General features: G+C 28.7%; 1 protein-coding gene across 2 annotated transcripts; it reads left to right on the top strand.

Annotated features, from left to right (window-relative positions):
* The first annotated feature begins 3,921 nt into the window (after positions 1-3,921).
* On the top strand, positions 3,922-17,536 carry mtg (mind the gap). 2 transcript variants are annotated; one of them, XM_011636664.3, is made up of 8 exons: positions 3,922-4,266; positions 10,930-11,064; positions 13,283-13,401; positions 14,754-15,176; positions 15,403-15,663; positions 15,934-16,259; positions 16,620-16,800; positions 17,028-17,536. In XM_011636664.3, exons 1-8 carry the CDS (start codon positions 4,227-4,229, stop codon positions 17,286-17,288), a joined length of 1,746 nt encoding a protein of 581 aa, XP_011634966.2. In that variant the 5' UTR covers positions 3,922-4,226; the 3' UTR covers positions 17,289-17,536. The 2 variants fall into 2 exon arrangements, with proteins under 2 accessions (XP_011634966.2, XP_011634967.2); XM_011636665.3 differs by lacking the exon at positions 10,930-11,064 and having other exon boundaries at positions 3,924-4,266.
* Positions 17,537-17,559: the final 23 nt, after the last annotated feature.

Raw genomic sequence — 17,559 nt, 5'->3', positions numbered from 1 at the left:
AATTATAAACGTTATGTTATAAAAATAATTTCTGTACTTCTTACAATAATGGTAGATGTATAATTTATGAAAAATAATTATGTTTATTGACAGTAAATCTTCAGACTTAAATATTAGATTGGGATGGAATAGACATGTTCTTATCATTCTTTAGAATGTAGATAGTATTGTTGTCTGTAAATTCCTTGTACTTTGCAAAACAATAATATATAATTGTTAAATTTTACAAAAAATAATAAATAAAGCTACTCATACAAATGGAAAGATTATAAGGATAAAAATATAAGCATCATTAAACTCAATTATAATATTCTTTCAGAGATATTATAACTTTATTTTCTTATAATTTCATTTTTATTATAATTTCATTTTTTTTTAATACAATTATTGATAATTTGTCACGACACGTTTTAATTTTAAAGAGCAATTCATCTATATTCTTGCGAGTCAGGATGCGCTTAAAATAAATATCCGTCTTTACATGGTGAGTGATAAACATACAATAATCGATACCCAAGCTAACGAGGAAATTAATTTAAATAATGTAGCGGTCAGTGTCATTCTTGCATAACAATCACTCCAATCATGCATACAACTTTATGATCCGATAAAATATTTGTTTTTTTATCGATGTAACAATCAAAATTAAATTATTAATTAAATATTAACATTTATTATTGACGCAACAATTGAACAAGCAAATCATTAAACGAAATTATTTAACGATAATTTTAACTAATTTATAAAGAGGAGGCAGAGCCTCCTCTTACAGTATACAAAACTTTGTGTGGAAATTGTAAATTTGACAATTTTTACAATTTTATATTCAATATATTTTGATAATCGGTAAGAAAGTTTTAAAAGTTAAATAATATTGATATTTTTATATTTTTGAAAATATAATGTCTGGAGAATGTGTTTTTCAAGATTCAAAATTTATAAAGTTGACGATTGTAAGATGTTGGCAACGCACACTTAAAAATGGGCCTGCTCGACAAAAAGAAGAAAATCTCTTTTTAAAGAACGAAAATATAGTTAGTTAAAGATAAAAAGAAAGTTACATTTTCGCATACACATTTACTTATATATTATATTATTGTATTTCTGTGTACAGTCGTGTGAAAATTTTCTAGTAAAATTTAATGGTTGGAGATTCAACTTTCTTAAGGTTTTTCTAGCCTTACTTAGTGCAAATAGATATTCGAAATACTAACAATAATTATAAATATAGAAGATACTTTTAATTTAATTATTATATAAAAAAGAATTAATAAAGGCAAATTAATCTAAAGAAGGCAATTAATCTAAAGAAGAATAGAGATATTTCTTTTAGCCAATAATATATGCAATATATAATCTAATATAGTCTAATTTTGTTATTTTATATATTACGATAATATTTGAGATAAAAAAATCATTTGATATAATCGTTGCGCTTGAAATCGTAAATTTAATCAGGAGGTTTATGATATGAATTACAATGCGTTTATTTTCGTGTTAACAATGTGAACTTAGAAATAGAGGAGTAGACTTGAAAATTCTAGTTTTGGCATGGAAGATAAAAATTCAGCCAGGGAAACTGTTTATAGTTCATTCTCTCTCTAGAAAATATAAACTATTATTACATATGTAAATAAAATTAAAGAAAAATTATTACGAGTATCGTGATATTGAAGATGAAATAATATCGCGAAAAGCAACATCATTGGCAGCATTCATTAATTTTACGATAATTTTGATCCTCTAAACTACATTCAAAACAAATTGAATCTCGATTATTGACAAAATAATGTTTATGATTAATTGGATCACAGAGTCGAAGGAAAAAAAAGCAAATGGAACGGCAGTTTGAATATTACACTAAACTATTTAACATGAAAGAAAATAGAAATGATAACGTTGCAGATTTCATGGCAACAATTTATGATGACATGAAGACATGGAAAAATTCCCCATCTTTACCCAGTCAGTTAACGACTCTTGAGTTTTGAATAAAACGCTCTATAGTAAAAACGCTCCGAGTAATGAAATCTTAAGGGAATATATAAAAAATGAAACAGAGATCAGAAAGAATAAACAAATAAAAGATTTGAGTGAGAAATTGGAGAATTCGATTTACGAATGAATGTAACAGATTATCAAACACACAACTTTTAACCGACTGGTTGAATTATTGCCTGATATACCGCAAAGAGGAGCAAGAATCTTGAAATGTTTTTAAATTATATCTTTATGATAAATAATAAATAATAAATTGTTAAATTATTTTTATAAAATGTCAAGAAATCTTTATAGAATATTTTTATAACAGCGTGATTTAATAGAAAGTGATATTACTGAAGTACAATGGAAGTATAATGGAAATAATCGTTGAAATAATCTCTGTTTCAACAAATGTAATTTGATGCTCCATAAAATAGTAAAGCTCAATCGTTAAACCTTGACCCATTCTTGGCATGGTCAAGTGCATTATACGCTGGTAGCTTCTAGAATCGAAACGGTTGGAAGAAAGTGCACGCTGTACCCAACGAAACATGCCTCTCTCTCGTTCTGAACGCGACTGCCGATGCACTGGCCACGAACGATGCGTCCAATCTTTTCATCAAACTTCTTTTTATTTCTTCTCCACCATATGTATAGTGCAACTTCACAAGAAAATCAATGCAAGAGTCTATTGTATCATCGTACAGGGATCTATACCGTACGGGATTTGATTTTTGACTTCTGAGATTTACGAACAGACATTTCAAGATAAGATCCAACATATATAATCCCCGGCTTGATTTTTGTAATATCATTTTTTTATATTTATTTTTTTCTATTTTTTTTTTCTTAAGTTAGTACATTTGAATCTTCTCAAAGTTCCTCTCGAATGCAATCTTATAACTTATATCCTAAATAGATAAAATAATAATATTATAATATATATTATGATGATAATATATTACTAAAAAGTTTTGTATGGCAAGTTATATAAAACAAAATAAATTTACTTTATGTTAGAATGTATTTAAAAGATACTAATATAATAAATTTAAAATTTATGGATAGAACTCTCTCCTCCCCCCCCTCTCTCTCCCTCTCTCTCTTTTTCTCTTATTTTCTTTTTTATTAAGTAACATTTAGATTAATTTTCGGAAGCAATAAACTTTCCAAGTTTTTTATTTCGAACAAATATCCAACCAGATTGATTTAGTCTTCGTCTTTGAATGGACGCATGTCAGTCCCGTTATCGTTTCGTCCGAGTGGGTCACCGGCACCTTGCCAAGATTAACTCGCAGCCTTGCATCGGACTTGTTCCGTGAGCGGCCCGTTCCAGGGCCTGAAACTTGGTGGGGCATACAGGGCTGTCTTGCTTTACGGTAAGTCCCCTTTAACATTTAGAATTTGATCGTTTAATTTTGTATTTCATTAATTTTAATACACAAACTTTAAATTTGATTTGAAGGAAGGTTTGAAGGAAAATATCCTTTTAGTTTAAAGTAAAACAATAAATGGGGTTAAATGGCACCTGCCGCGGGGCACCGGGTTAAATATAAAATTAAATACAAAAGGAAGATAAATCATAAAATGTGAAACAGTGTATTAAATTTTCATCTTTTAGTATCTTATAATAAAGTTAGATATATTTATAATCATGTTTAAATGTTAAACAATTTTTCCTAAAAAAGTTGCTATTTAATAATGTTCATATTCATTTTAATATTATATTAAAAAATAAAAAGTATCTCTAATAAAAAATAAATATTGAAATAATATTTTTAATTTATAATATGTATGGAGTAATTAATTATATATATGTTTTATTGTTACAAATAATTAAAAAGGTATACATCGAGATCAGAAAATGTATGTATTGACGTAAGTTTCAATTCATTCAAAAGGTAAAAGGAGGGAAGGGGAGAAATGTAAGGCCCCGAGAGTGGTCGGACCTGGAAGCCAGATGAAGTCTGAAAGTGCCCCGCGTGCTCGCCTTTATCGAGCATGTCCATGTACTATTAGTATTCGCGGGAACGAGTAGCTTGCTGCACGTTTTTCATCAGCGAGCGTCGATCGTTTAGAACAGGGACTTTATCAGACAAGTTCTTTTCGCGAAATCCTTGCGCTTCATTGCGTTTGTTATATTTTATCTGTCGTTTCCTAACGATTCTAAGGATCGTTTTGCGAGGATCGATAACTCTTTGCAATTTTTTACGATAGTGATAATCAAAACTGGATCAACGAGAATGAAGATTGCCACTACATTATTCCTCTTCGTGGTTGTTGGTAAGTAGTTCGACATTTTTTAGTGATATGGCTAATGATTTAGTTTCTCTTTTACTATTTTGTAAAATATATACTACTCGTTTTTTATTCAATATATACTGCATATTTGTTTTTTATTAAAAAAATAAGTATAAGAAAAAAATACATATTTTTATAAAATTCCATTTAATTATTAATTATACAGTACTATTTTAGAAAATTTTTGAACAACACTTCGACGATTATTCCTTTATTTTAGCATTAAAGTATTTAAATCACATTAATAATTTAATTATTAAATTTTAGATTAATTTAAAATTTTTAATTTAATTTTTTGTGGTCATCAACGTTTTATAGAAGATTATTTAAATACGCTTTCTACCACATAAAATGCAGAACTGACAGTGGTCGATGTTCAAACACATACATCATTCTTATTAATAATAATACATTGTTTTTAATTTAATCATGTTTATAATCATTGAGCAATTGTGCGTTAATAATTAATTAAAAAAATTTATATGAATATGTCAAATAAACATTAAACTTAGAAAGCACATCTATACCGTCAATTCTGCAACGTGATGATTAATGTTATGCCATAATAAAACAATAAATATACTGTTTGATACATACAAATTTTTATTATATATTTCTTATTATATTTATAAACATCGGTTTCCAAATTTTTCTGTACGTGATTATATTTTAATGACATTTTTTATGTTATGATATTAATTAATTTCTTAGTTATTATAAAAAAATTTAATTACATTTTATATAATGAATAAGTAAAGTGCCTAAAAATGTAAGTTGTTAAAAAACGTTTTTATAATATTAAAGTAAAGCATTAATTATTTGTTAATATTACTACAGATTTAATTCATGCATTTAATACATACAATATCTAAAAATTTGTTAAAATAAATATTTCAATTTTTATGCAGTTTGTCTTTAAAATTCTTCTTACTCATATTCTGTAAAATACAATATTGATTCGCAGTAAAATTTGAATTTGAAAACCGATCGTAAAAACTTATTAGTTTTTACTTGAATGATTTCAGGTTGTTGGGATTTTTCTCATTTTTATTGCGCCTTGTATGAAAACCGCATAATTTTATTCTGTGCTATCGACTCTGACGTCTGTATATTATTTCTAACTTGACTGCACTTTTCACACTGTTATGTTAGTAAATCAAACAATTAATCAGCGTATTTTTTCTTTACTATACTAATAGTCTTGCTCCTCTTTAGCGACGAAATTTCTCACTCTGATGAAACGCATCTGTATATACGTGTCTTTGAAAACAACGTTGCATTATGTACCTCACGGAAAATTCGCGTTCGTAGTTACATATGTGAATTGTGCAAAAATATGATTTTCCGCAATTTCACGCCACTGTTTTGCAGTGATCTGCGCGTGACTGCGATGGTTACGCATCGTGAAAAGTAATCAGCCTTCTTGCAGGTCGATACTAGTACGTTGCACTTGATGCATCACATTCATCACATTCATCATATCACGCCAGATCGAAATAGCATAAAGATTTTAATTTATTTTTATTCAAAGAATTTAGAAATATTTTTGAAAAGAAGTTCGGCATATAATCAAAATATATTTCTCTATATTGTGAGTAGAATTTGTGTATAGAAAAATAAATGGTTTTTCATATAAATAATAATAAATTTTCTTTCTTGTAATGAATCTTTAATTAAAATATTTGTAAATAATAATTCCATAACAATAAATTGTACAAAATACAATATAAAATAAAGTAGTGTTACGTGATTTAGTGACATAATGAAATATTTTTAACTAAAGATATTGTAATATTGTAAATTTATTCATTTATATGCGCGTTAGAACAGAAAAGAAATTATTGAATCTAGTTGGTGTACATAGCATATATCTAACATGTGTACATAATGTGTAAATAGAAATGATGAAATTGTATGATTAGCCATGGTTCTCACCATGTTAACCAATCTGTTGTGTATGCATTTCAAAAAACTGAATAGTACCTTGAAAATATAAAGTTTATTTTGTAGTGAAATCTCTTTATTCAGTGAAATAACAATACATTGTAATTTACAAACTTTTTTATTACTAATTTTATTATCGATAAAAACATTTAAGAATCATTTAGATCATTATATAAATAGAAGATAAAATTTGTGATTTAAGAAAATTCACGAAATTTTTGTTATATTATTATTGTGCGGAATTTTTTTATTTCTACATATTTACAATTGTTACACAAATACACATAATTATTTTGCGTATAACTTTTTAACAGTATTAAAAAAATTTAATTAATTAATTTTATTAATTTTGATAATTAATTTCCTACTTATTAAAAAATTTTTAAATATTATGTTATTCGATTTCTTGACAGTATCACAAAATTACGAACGTTTTGAAACAATCTCATACAACAATATTTCTTACGTGACACGTTGCATGCGACATAACAATATACATAACGCATGGCTAAAAATTACTACATTGAGAAAAGTATTGCCATTGATCTGCTCAGTGATGCAGAATAGAAAGTGCGAAAAGATTGGGTGCACGCACCGCGAAATATAGAGTGGGAAAAATAGAGCAAAGCGTTGCGCGACGAAAGTTCAACATTTTGATCGCTAAATGATTGTGATTAGTAGTGATTTAGGAGAAAGGGATTGACGTTGGCTTCCTTCGATTCACTTTCAATCTTCAATTCTTCCACTAAATTGCGTATTACTTCTACAAAAAAGTAAAAAAAAGAAGAAAAAGAGATGTACGTATTGGTTGAAGTTTCTATGAAAAAGATTAGCATGTAAGTGTCTTTTTGTTTGGAGAAACATAAATTTAATATGTCAACGGTTAGATACGTAATATAATTATTAAAAAAATGGAAACGAAAGTTTTCTCTGTGATTATCGGAAATGCTGCTTCTGTACTTACGTCTATAATGTCATAAATTGAAAAATAATTATACAAGTTCTTTATGCTCAGAATTTTGTATTAAAGTGAAACGTTGAATTGAGGTTAATCATTCTTATATTGACTACCGAATTAACCAGTCGCTATATTTTTCTAGATTGTAGCTTCGCTGATAAAAAAATCTAGAAAATCTCTCAGATTTGTTTGCAACAATTTTCTTTATTTGACTTTATTAAACACTTTTGGGAAGCGCGAATTATACATTTGACTTCGAAAATATAGGATATTATTTATTTTAAGGTATCAAGAAATTGTTATACATATTTTGCCACATATTTTTACTTATAAATAATAATTGTTTATCTGACCTATTTATTCAAATTTACAAAACAACACGCACGATTAAAACGGCAACAGAAAATTCGGTGAATGTACCGTTATAAATGGCTTTGAAATGACAACGTGACCTGTCAAAAATTGGGCTTTTGCGAAGAAAGACCGGTTGTTTCTGTCGATAATCCTTTTACCGAGACTCGTATTTAGGGAATCAGGCCAACGTGTCTAAATGTCATCTGTGCGCATACTTTCTATTTAGTTGCATCCAACAATGCTGTTCTTGTCGGATTGAACGTTAGTCCAATTAAATAAAATTTATAACTTGAGCAAAATAAATTTCTCTTTATAATCATCGTTCTACTATCTCAAATTTGATATAAAAAAATTTTTATTAGATATTTTATATCCAACAATTTTTATTTAACAATCTCTACTAATTTATTTTAGATTAGAAATTATATTGTTCATATTTCTCATTAGGAATAATTAAAAGATGTAATAATAAAGAATAAAGGATATACTCTGGAAATTTTTGAAATACGTTATTTTATCAAACAATTTTATCTTAATTAATAATCACAATCGACAAATCATTACATACAGCTTAGCGGATCATTGGCTATTTATCATCAACAGCTGATAATATTTGCGAGAGGGTGAGATTGGCGTTAGTTTCTAAACGTTGATCGTATCGATTTTCTCTCTTTCTCTCTGTGATCACAGTTTGATGATAGAGTCAAGATAATAAAGTAATATTATTGAAGTCGCCGGCAGTCAAGGTGAAGGCCAGCCTTAAGAAAGTATTACACTCGCTCGCTCGTCTACGACTATTGTTATGTCGTTCGACGATGGGAATCTCGATTAAGCGAAGAAAAGTGAATTTCGCCATCGTTCGTAGGACCTCATATAACTCTTGAGAATTGATATATGATCGTGATTCGGTTACATCAGGCATCCCACAAGAGTGAAACAGTGAAAGTGTGTGCGACATCTGCATCGCCAAATGTCATCATATTGCAATAAATGATCTCGGTTAACATGTTGAAAAATAAATTTCTTTGACGAACAATAATGCAAAAATATTAATCGTACACTTCAATATATAAATAATTTCTCTTGTTGATATTCTTTTAAGCGTAAATGTATTGTTAACATTGTAAATGTATTGTTAACATTGTAAATGTATTGTTAACGTGTATGAACATATTTTATTTTTATATAAATTAATAAATTTGTGTGTGCATTTAACCAAGTTTTATCTAAGTAAAATCAAGATATAATAGCAGTATAATTTGTTACGGATCACAGTGAAATTTCACTGTGTTTCTTTTGCTTTTGCTTTTCACTATCATGAATGACATGCACGCGATGTGTCATTACTAGTAACGTTCTAAAAAAAAAAGGGGGTTTATATCCGTTTATCGGACTAGAACGGTAAAATTTCTATTCTGAGATAATTTCTCACATTACGAAACGCCAGTCGTTTCGCCAACTTTCGTGCGTCACAGTGCAATACGATTGTATAATAAATCCGATGCAGGAACAGTACCGCAATATTATTCCGGCTTCCCTTAGTCACTGTGCTCATGACAGACTTTATCAACAGACAGCGGTATTAATAATCTGTCCCGTTGCAATCATTTATCTCGTATTATGTGCCCGCCATTGTACATCGTCTATATCATATCTTTTAATCAATAAAATTTTATTGATTTTCATCCGGCTGCTTCTAATTGAGAAAAAAAGATTTTATCCGCCGGTTTTCTCTAGCAACGGTATAAATATGATTTACGATTCAACACGATTCAAGTTGATTATTTCTTTTATAACACATTTTTTTTATAACTAAATAGTTATAAAATCCAACAGTGTTGATATTGAAATGATTTGAAATTAAAGACAATTTATAAAAAATAATGTTTGAGAGTTATTATTATATTATAATATAATATATATTAATATATTATATATATATATATATATATATATATATATATATAATAAGTTAATATATATGATGTATATGATTAAGAGTCAGATTTGAGTAAAATCCTCATAATTTTAATTTTTGCAAGAAAGCTTTATACGAAAACCATATAATACATCATGCTCGGTCAACGTCAAGACATTTAGTCAGGTTCCAAGTGGGTCACTAGGCTATGGCCCAACGGCACACCTCTGATCCGGCAAATATTCCTTGAACAAATTCCGGAAGTATCTTTCACGAAGTTTGGTGTACTTATCCTACAAAGAAAAGACTCAATTTTTTTTGTAAAACGTATTTATTCTTTAATGCGTGGATTCTTTTTATAATTGAACGATTAAATGATAACATAATCAGCACGTTGTTGTACGTATAATTTCTATAATTACATAATTGGAAATGGGCGTTAATTGATAAGAAATAAGAAGATAGTTACAGTTTCTGATTCATGATACAAATTACCATTAAAAGTTTCATTAATAAAAGGAAATATAATGACGTCAATAAAAATAGAAAAATATTGTTATAAAATAGAAATTGATTTGATGGGCAATTTAACGGTGTTTTACTTATAATTACTTATTGTCCCATGACATTTCATGAAACTAAAGAAGAGAAGAGAGAAAACTCATAAACATAAATCACTATTTTTTTTTTATGAGAGTTATAGCGATAAGACTATTCATCTTCAAAATAATTGAGAAAGAAAATTAGAAAGTAAATATTCATAGAATTAAACTTTAATTTATACTACACAATTAAAATATTCTTACATTATTAATAATTTAATAATTAATTAATAAATATATCAATAATTGCCTGATAAAACAAATATATTTAAAAATTGGCAATCTATTTCATAAATAATATATTATAATATTTTCAAAATTTTCTTAATATTTACATCGATCTATTAACAAAATTTAGAAATTTTTTATACACAATATAACACATGTCTAAAAAAAATTATAATAAAAATTACAAATTAAAAATTTGTATTACACATACAATCAAGAATTAGAATTTTAATATTAAAATTAATTATATTATATTAATTATATTATTATATTAATATTAATTTTTTGTCTTATTTTTTTATTATTAGACTATGTGAATACTTTTTTTTTTAAAACGTTATAACAGACGATGAAGAATCTATAGCACAGAATTAATCTTTAACCTAATTTATACATACCTAACAACAAGAATCGCAGATTAAAATTAAAGTTTTATAATAAGAAATGCACATAAGTTAGAATTTGACGGAACTTGTAATATTTATTAATGTAATGTACAGCTTGAGAGACAATTTATTTTTCAAAAATGTGTTCATCACGGCAAAAGAAGCGAGCAAAACGAATCATCCGAATCGTCGATTTCGAATTCGATGGATCAGAAAAATGATCCATGGCTTTGTTTCTTCCGGTTTTGCTTACAGGATGTACATGGCGAGAGGCGCTAGGCACATGTGTTTTCCAGTCTGACTTTGGTTTTGTGCTAAACTGCGCTTTCAAAAAGTCCGGTCTCTTCCGTGTCAGAAATCTCGGAGGCGTAAAGGGTTACGTCGGCCTGGGTGAGTTGAATTATGGGAACGACCGCGATCATTATCGAGTTTAACGATCGCATTTGCTAATGCACTGGTTCTCGGATCTGATTCGGTCGATTAATTTTTCATTAGAGATCGTAGAGTAAACGGACAACCTTGAGAAAATATAATTATTCTGTTAATCAAATCTTGTGTATCTACATCTAAAGTTTGCGTCAATAAAGTCAAAGAACTCTTTCCAAGTACATTTAACTTTGAAAAAATTAAACTTAACGAAATTCGATTATGCGATCTTTTAATTATTAGGTACATTTGTAGATTATACAATAAATAATAAATAAAGCGTCTTAGAAGTTTTAATTAAAATTATGTATACGCGTGTATTTAAAATTAAAATTATGTGTACGCATAAATTAATTTTAGCTTAAAGTATTACGTAATTTATAATGTATGCAGTCAAGTCTATCAAGATTTATTTTTATTTTGGAAATACCGAAATAAATTAATGTCACTATATATCTCTAGTTGAGATGCTTTTTACCTTGACACATTCCTTTTGATGCTTACTTTTTTTAAGAAATGCATTCAATCTTTTTATATACCGCTTAGTCAATTTACTATAAAGAGATTGTAACCGATTGTTATGCTGAATGTTCTATGTACATTCGAAGGGTCTGTTTGCAATGAAAAACTCCAAGAACAACTTAAGATTCTTATCACTTCGGAGCTAAACGAACGTTTATATGTTAACTTTATTCAACCAGATATACTCATCTTTCACAGATTGTGAAATATTCTTCGTGTATTATTTATGCAAATGTTCATAGTGATTTCTAAATTATGCGTGACCGGCTTTAACAATTTTATTTTGTCCGCAATTTAAGAATGATATTTCTTTGACCAATGTCTATAAATATTTATTGCGTGTATCTTTTCTCCGAACGATTGGGAAATAAGGCGATTTGTACATTACGTCAAAATTATCACGCACCTGTGTATTATTTGCGTGCGCGCTGATAGATGCGTCTATCATATCACTGCCGGAAAATGTATTCAATTGCGTGCAATTATTACATAAGATTTCTTTCGGTCGAGGAGATAAGTACGTTTACAAGATGCAATAATTGCGATATCATAACTTGACAGCAAGTCAAACTATCAAATCGAACAATCAATCAATCTTTTATTCATGCTTTCCTATTTTTCGTAATTATCACAAATGTTGAAACCTGCCGTCTTACATTATCATTTTCGTATCGTTCAGTTTCAAAGATATCTGTTTCTTATGATTCAACCTCTCATTACTCACACACTACTGTAATTGATTTAATTTTGATGTTAATTGCAAATAAGACTTGTACGAAAGATAACTGCGTTGATAGTGAAAAAATTGCGACAAGATTATTGCAAAATAAGTGTAGAGATCGTCCTCGTAGGTATAATACGTAATGGCTTAACCCATGATTGCAACTTGAATGCATTGGATGCTGCCCTTCGACCAAAGTCGCAATTTCACGTCTTTAAAGGCGCAACGACAAGCCGATGATGATTTATTCATTCCTTTGACCTGGCACACTTGTGAACTAAATATCCGCGCAAAAGAAAGAACCTTTTCGACGAGGACACCATTTGCATTTAATGTATGTGACTAAGGATCAAATGTCGACAGTGTAAAAATGAGCTACTAGGCGTTAAAATGATGCAACGCCCTTTTTGCATAATATCTACTCGTCAATTTGCTAGTGTTGCATTTGAGCAATTTTATATATATATAATATATATTAACTAACGTAAACTGTATTGGCGTAAATAGAGATATAATATAACAAACAGATTTCTCGAAGATCTATAGTTTTAATATAAATTTTAATCCGATAGAGATAAATTATTGTAGAAAAGTGTATAAAAAACTCTGCCTAAATTATGCACAAACTATACAAAATATAACTGCAATAATGAAATAATAAAAGAAATGGAGAAAACGAAGTTGGTGCATTGGAAATGGCTCTTGTAAAAAACAATAATTTCTACATTGCTGACTGATTCTTCATGCGTATTTACGCTTTACGTGCCTCTATTTTCTTAACACACTTATAGAAAGCTTTCTACAAAAGTATTGTCTTCTCCTTTTTGTAAATAAAATTAAATCTGTGTACTTTTGCATAGTATTAATAAAAATTAAATCCTCCGGTTTGTACATAACACTTACAATTAAATCATATTAATTTAACCTTAATGGTTACAGGATTTTCCATTGGAGACGAGCTAGGCTTTAGCCAATCGCTCTCCAATTTGGAAAGTGCAAAAAGAAGAAATGTGCAATCGAATAGAGTTAACGGAATAGCACTTAATCCTTTGAATGCGGTAAGTAAAAAAGTCCAAGACAATTTAATATACTATGTTACGTATTGCATATGTTTGACAATTTAGTATATGTTTGTACTTAATATAATTTTTAATCTAAAATAAAAAAAGAAATATATATTATTATATGTGTACAAAAATTATATGTATAAAAAATATATACATATATGATTTCATTTATATTTACATACAAATAATAAAGAATCGATCTGTGAATTGAATATGTAGAATAACAATTTTACTTTCGCTTGTTGTCTATTTTTGTGTTTATTTGTTATATTTTCTACTTTCCTTCCTGCCGAAGGCATTTCTGTTTCTACGCTGATCTTAACACGTTCACTTTCGCGATACTTTCGGGCTGAACATCCTGTGTTCAACGATAGATGTAACGACGTTAACGATAGTCTCGCATAAATCGGCTCATGGAAAGTCCAATATAGAAGGGGATCAGCGCGAAAGCGTTCACTCGTTATTCATAGAGGCGATATCTCCTCTGAAAGTCCGCTTTGACCATTCCACGACATACAATATAATTGCATCTGTCCTCGATGCAACCTCTCCTCTCGTCTTGATCTCGCTTCTCGATATATATATATATATATATATATATATATATATATATATATATATATATATATAACACACGATCAATAATAATTATAGGATTATATTCTACGATACCATTACGAACTTTTCATTTCGTTGGCGCTTTATCCAAGGAAACATTTAATATGTTACTACATTATTATTTTGCAACTAACGTTTTGTTTAAAAAAATAATTAATTTTAAAATCGCAAAATTTTAGTCATCTAATTAAAAGTTTCTTTTACAGTTATTTTTAATTAAAATTTTGCAACAAATTAACCTATATTTCCGTTATTTATATCTCAAAATTATGATTATTTATATATGAATACGATATTTATTAATTGATAATTATTTACCTTTGTTGATTATGTTTCTTTAGCGAGAAGGAAATTATTGATGCAATTGTGAAATATGTGCTTTGTTCACCTCGAAAAGAATATGTAGGTCGCGGATGGAATAAGATGGATCGCTTTTTCTATTTTATTATAAGTAAATATGGATTACATGAACTATGATATCGGCCTTGTCGCAACTGGTGCGTGAATGTCGCTCGGCAGCATTCACGTATGTACATAGATGTTTACTCGAGGCGCTGTGTTGTTTTATTAACATTTCCTCAGACAACGCGTGAATAAACAACTTTTTACTAATACAGTTCATGGATGCGTTCTTCATTAATAGAATGAATATTTAGAAGTTAAACTTGAGAAATTACATTAAAATGTATTATTTCTTTTTAAATACAAGTTTATTATTTTTACAGGCAAACAATCGCGATGACACGCGTGTAAGTTCAGTAAATACTCGCCAAGTAGTGCCGCCTTTTAAGCCTTTGCCGATTGGAATGGTTCGACCAATGACTCAGCAACCCGAACGTCAGAAATTGGTGGTGAACGCTACCGCTCTTAAAACGGCTCCAGTGATGTCGGTTATGCAACAAGAAGCACTACGCCAACATCATCAACGAATTCATCAGGAAAACAAGCTCAAGCAGCAACAGAGACTACAACAGGAGGCGTTAGCAATACAGATATTGAAACAGCAACGTCTGCAGCAGCAAGAGGCTATGAGGCAGCAACAAATTCAAAAGATGCAGCAACAGCAGAAACAACAGCAGCAGCAGCAAATGCTCATGCAGCGACAGCAGATTATGGCTATGGAAAACAAGAAGGACCAAGTAGTTGTGGTGATCTATTCTTGTATTAATTTTAATTTATTTAACATTGTTTTTATTTCAATATCAGATGTGTTGCCATTTAAATTTCATTTGCATAAAAACATTTCTATGGCTCCGATTATTATTCTAATGAATGAGTATTGACAAAAAATATTAATTTTTATTAAATCTTACTAGTGACAATGTATGACATTTTATATTTGTCTTTATAATTTATTTTCTGTATTTTATCTAGCCACAAATGATAGCGGTGGCAGGAACGGTGCCGAAATTACCTAATATCATCGCCGCAATCCCATCGAACAGTATGGTTGAGGCTGAGGTTCTTCCATCGTCACAATCATCAAAGACAATATCTAATTTGGTTACATCAAACGCTGGTTTGCCACCTTTTATTGCGATGCCGCAATCATCAGCGAAACTCACAAATAGAATCAGTAACAGTGGCACCTTGCAGGATTCCGACAATGAAGTATCGAAAGATGATTTCACTCAGGTAATATTATTCACATATAACAATAATAATAATAATTTAAAATCCCGACATAAATATATTACATTATATTGTTTAAAATTTTTATTTTTATTATTATCGCTGTAGCTATCGTGATAATTATTATATTGATATACAATATTTTATAAATCAAATTTTATATTAATTTTTTGAATTTTAGTTCTTATCTATATAGCGCGATAAAATGTTATAAAATATAATTTTGCAAAAATAAATTACATGAATTTAAGAGTTATGATTATTTTTATACAGCTACCTTTGCCGAGTGACGAGATGGCTGCTTCAGTTAACGAAATGACTCTCCTTTCTCTTCATCCTATTTCTGCAACTGACGCTAGTCAATCATTGCCTCTTCAACAAAACGAAAAGCGACAATCTTTGCCCAATAATTTACCTTCCTTAGCTCCTATTCAAGGAATGGAATCTTCCTTAAAAACCCTCGCAGAAGCAAGTAATATTACCCTAGAAGCTTTAGAAGCAGCAATTCTTTTGAGACAACAACAGCTTCTCAAAAAGCAACAAGGACCTACAACAAGTACCAGTACAACCACAACAACGACATTAGCACCTTTTAAAAAGTAAATTGCCTTTAATTAATATTTAAACTTTTTGCATTTAACTAGTCAAGAAAATATTTATCTAATTTAAAGAATACAATTATTTCACATTTATTTCATTTATTTCACATTTCTTGAAAAGTAAATCGCCTTCAATTAAATTTCCAATTTTGGATATTTAGCTAATCTTTTAAATAAATATTTAAATAATTTAAAAAGACATTTATTTTCATAGAAAATTGAACACATTTTGTTTGCAATATTTTATTTAATATAAATATATAATATTTTACTAAAAATCTATATTATGAAAAAGAAAAAAGTAGAAATCTACATGTATAGCTACTGAAATAAAAAAACCTAACTTTCTTTTATGTACAGTAAATATAATTCTGGAGCTACTAAAGTAATGAATGCGCCACGGGAATATTATCCTGTTGGATATGATAAGAACTTTGATGATAATTTCGCAAGTCGTGTCGATTTACCAGACACAAGTTTCTATTGCGGAGATCAGAAACATTTCCCGGGTCTTTATGCCGATGAAGATCTAGGATGTATGGTAAGATTTTTAAAATTATTTTATCTTAGAAAAATATTTTTATATAAAATATTTATTTAATAAATTTTACAATTTTATGATTATTTTATATATTATACTAGGTTATTAATGACAACAAATTTAATAATTAAATATATAAATAGCTTACAAATATAAAAAAATTATGATTAAAATTTTTAATTTTTATTATAATTAAGAATTCTTGACCTCAATTTTTCTGTAATTAGGTGTTTCATGTTTGCGCCTTGACGGACGATGGCCTAATCATGAAGAGTTTTCTATGCCCCGAATCGACATTGTTTGATCAAACGATTCTGAAATGCAACTGGTGGTTTTACGTAGATTGTAAAGCTTCAAAGAGTTTATACGACAGCAATATACCCATTAGCAAGAGCTATCAGCTAATGAAGGCCTTGGCGTTCTTCTCAGCGTACAAAAATCACGACAACGGTACAAACAACGCGCAGGAGAACGAAGATAACTCTTGAATCAAGCAGCAGATTAATCAAAGAGAGATTCGTAGAATCATAAGCTCAATATTCAATATGGAAACTATTTTGTTTCCGTGATGCAACTTCTCATCTAGTTTAAAGATTTATTTTATCTGTATATATATATATATATATATATAATTTATTTTATTAATAGAAATTATTATTAATAGGTTTCTATTTTAGAGACAATGTAAATAATACACGTTTCTCGTTCGTTGTTGAATAATAATATATATAATATGTTTTGGTGTGAAAGTTTTTGCAT

Source organism: Pogonomyrmex barbatus, unplaced genomic scaffold (assembly GCF_055798465.1).
Source record: "Pogonomyrmex barbatus isolate J1 unplaced genomic scaffold, ASM5579846v1 scaffold16, whole genome shotgun sequence".
NCBI classification, from domain to species: domain Eukaryota; kingdom Metazoa; phylum Arthropoda; class Insecta; order Hymenoptera; family Formicidae; genus Pogonomyrmex; species Pogonomyrmex barbatus.
This window is presented reverse-complemented; position numbering and strand designations above follow the sequence as displayed.

Excerpts from the sequence above, each read along its gene's own strand:
- mtg (XM_011636664.3), top strand. The coding sequence starts at position 4,227 with ATGAAGATTGCCACTACATTATTCCTCTTCGTGGTTGTTG. Across the intron at positions 13,402-14,753 it reads CACTTAATCCTTTGAATGCG|GCAAACAATCGCGATGACAC; the intron begins GTAAGTAAAAAA and ends TTATTTTTACAG. Across the intron at positions 15,664-15,933 it reads CGAAAGATGATTTCACTCAG|CTACCTTTGCCGAGTGACGA; the intron begins GTAATATTATTC and ends ATTTTTATACAG.